The 2,485-nt window shown below is 75.0% G+C and overlaps 1 protein-coding gene across 1 annotated transcript; it reads right to left on the bottom strand.

The window, feature by feature from the left end:
- Window positions 1-123: 123 nt before the first annotated feature.
- MNEG_11451 (hypothetical protein) lies at window positions 124-1,520 on the bottom strand (the record flags this gene model as incomplete). Its single annotated transcript, XM_014040075.1, has 3 exons — window positions 124-148; window positions 229-913; window positions 1,277-1,520. The coding sequence occupies 3 exons, from the start codon at window positions 1,518-1,520 to the stop codon at window positions 124-126; spliced, it is 954 nt and encodes a 317-aa protein (XP_013895529.1).
- Between the last annotated feature and the right edge of the window lie 965 nt (window positions 1,521-2,485).

Below are 2,485 nucleotides of genomic sequence, written 5' to 3' on the forward strand. Positions count from 1 at the left end.
ATGCCGCACGCCGCGCGGAGCTCCTGGCACCAGGCGCGCAGCAGCTCGTGCGCGCCGCCGGCGCACAGCGCGGACAGCATGCGCAGCACGTGGTCGAGCGCGCACGCGGCGGCCGCGCCATCCTCATCGCCATCCCCGCCGGCCGCACCTGCCAGGTGCCCCGCCGCGGCCAGATGCACGTAAGCCTGCCACTGCCACGCTGGCTGCGCGCCGCCCAGCAGGACCCACAGCTGGTGGCAGCGCGGCGCGTGCTGCACAGCGCGCCAGCAGGCCGCGGCGGGGGCGGCGCCGAAGCCCGTCGCGCGCAGCATCACGGACAGCGCCAGCAGCCAGAGCTTCGGGTCGTTCCTCATTGCCGCAAATCCGGGCCCCACGGCCTGCATCGCCCGCTCGGCTGCGTCCACCTCGTCGTCCGCCCCCGCCTCCTGCTGCTGCTGCTGCTGCTGCTGCTGCTGCTGCGGTTGCGCGCCCGCCGCATCGCAGTCGAGGTGCGCAAGCGCCCACTCGACCCAGAAGTCGGCGGAGCCGCCCTCGGCCGCCCTGCGCGCCTCGAAGCGCGCGTCGACGTCGCCAGGGCCCTCGACGGGCGCGCCGCCGCCGCCCCTGCCGCTGGCGGCGTCCCCCGGCCGCTCGCCGCGCTCGTGCTCCTCCTGCGCCTGCTGCTGCTGCTGCTGCTGCTGCTGCCCCTCCTCGCGCTGCCGGTCATCGTCTGACGCGGCACTGAAGTACCGCAGCGGCGGCAGGTTGCGCCGGGGCGGCGGCGGCGCCCGCCGCTGCTCGGGCACGGGCGCGTGTGTCGGAGGCGGCGCCGCGCCGCGCCCCGCGAGCAGGGGCGGCGCGGGCCGCAAGCCCCGGTAATCCAGACCGGGCAGGCCGCCCTGCCACGCTACGACCAGCTGTTGCGTCCAAGCGCCTGCATGGTCGGCGCATGGCGGACTGGCGCATGGAGGCAGGGGGGCCGGCGCCGCGGCCGCGTCTGGGGCTAGGGCGCCGCTGCCGCCCAGCACGCGGGCTGAGGCCCGGGTGTACGTCGGCACGGGTTGCTCCACTGCAGCGAGCCGGCTCGCTGCCGCGACTGCACGCCGCTTCGGCTTGCATACCGCTGCTGTGTGCGCCGAACCGATGACTGGGGCAGGGCCAGCCACGCTCGCCGCCGTCGGGCCGCCGGCCGCCCGCAGCACGCCCCACGCCTGCGCCCCCTGCCCCGCTCCTGCCAGCTGTTGCAGCCCGACAGGCCCCGCCGCCGCCGCAGCAGCAGCCCCTGCTGCCGCCGCACCGCCGCCCGCGCCGCCCCTGGCGGCGGCCGCCCTCAGCCGCGAAACGAGCAGCTCAGGCTGCTGCGCGCCCTGTCGCTGCAGCAGGTCCTGGACCTCCCTGGACGCCTCCCCCGCCAGCAGCTGCCCGTCCGCCCAGTGCTGGCCGCCGCAGGCCGCCACGCGGCAGCTGCCGCGCAGCTCGTGCATGCAGATCGGCCACAGGGGGTCAACGCAGTGGCAGTAGGTGGGGCTGAGCGGCCCCATGCGCGCGAAGTCCGGAAACGTCGGCGCGAGCCTGTGCGTGCGAAACTGCAGCAGTGGGCTGGCAGGGACGCCATCCGCACCGCCAGCGGCCCCGAGGCCACCGCTGCCCGGCGCGCCTTGCTCCTCTCCCCGCGCCGCGGCCACGGCGGCCGCCGCGGCGGCCAGGCCGCCGCGGGGGAGGCCGAGCAGGGGCTCCAGCTGGTCTGCCGGCAGGGCCCTGAGCGCGTTGGGCAGCCGGTACCGTCCCTTGAGGCGCGCCTGCTCCTGCTTGGGCGGGAGGCGCGCGGCGGCCCCCAGCGCCCTGCAAGCCACCGCCGCGACGACGTCCGACGGCCTCGCCACCGCCGGGCGCAGCTGCTGCGACAGAGGCGCCGCGGGCGGGGCGGCTGCCGCTGCCGCAGCAGGAGCTGGAGCAGCTGCCGCCGCGGCAGCAGCTGGCTTGGCGGCCTTCTTTAGAAGCTGCTTGGGTGGTTGCTTCTGTCCCTGCAGCTGCTCTGGCTGTTTCGACTGGGGCGCAGGCAGTGGCTGCTGCTGCGCGGCCCGGGGCTGCTGCTGCAAGGTTGTGCCTGTGGCAGCAGCTGCCGGCTGAAGCGCTGCCCGCTGTTGCATGTGCGGTTGCCGCGGCTGTTGCTGGTGCTGCTGGTCCCGCTGTGGCTGCTGCACATGCGGTGGTGCGAGGGGCTGCTGCTGCTGCTGTGGCGGCGGCGGCGACGACTGCTGCTGCTGCTGCTGCTGCTGCTGATGCTGCTGCTGCAGCAGCACGGGTGCTTCCTGGTGGTGTTGGTTTGGCTGCTGCTGCTGCTGCTGCTGCTGCTGCTGCTGCTGCTGCTGCCCCAGCCGCAACATCAGTTGCAGCTGTGTTGGAACATTTGGCTGCGCAAGTTGCGGTTGGGGCTGCTGCTGTTGCTGCTGCTGCTGCTGCTGCTGCTGCTGCTTCTGGTGCGGTTGATGTTCCTGCTTTTGCT

The sequence above is a fragment of the Monoraphidium neglectum genome (genome assembly GCF_000611645.1).
Source record: "Monoraphidium neglectum strain SAG 48.87 unplaced genomic scaffold scaffold02749, whole genome shotgun sequence".
Taxonomy (NCBI): domain Eukaryota; kingdom Viridiplantae; phylum Chlorophyta; class Chlorophyceae; order Sphaeropleales; family Selenastraceae; genus Monoraphidium; species Monoraphidium neglectum.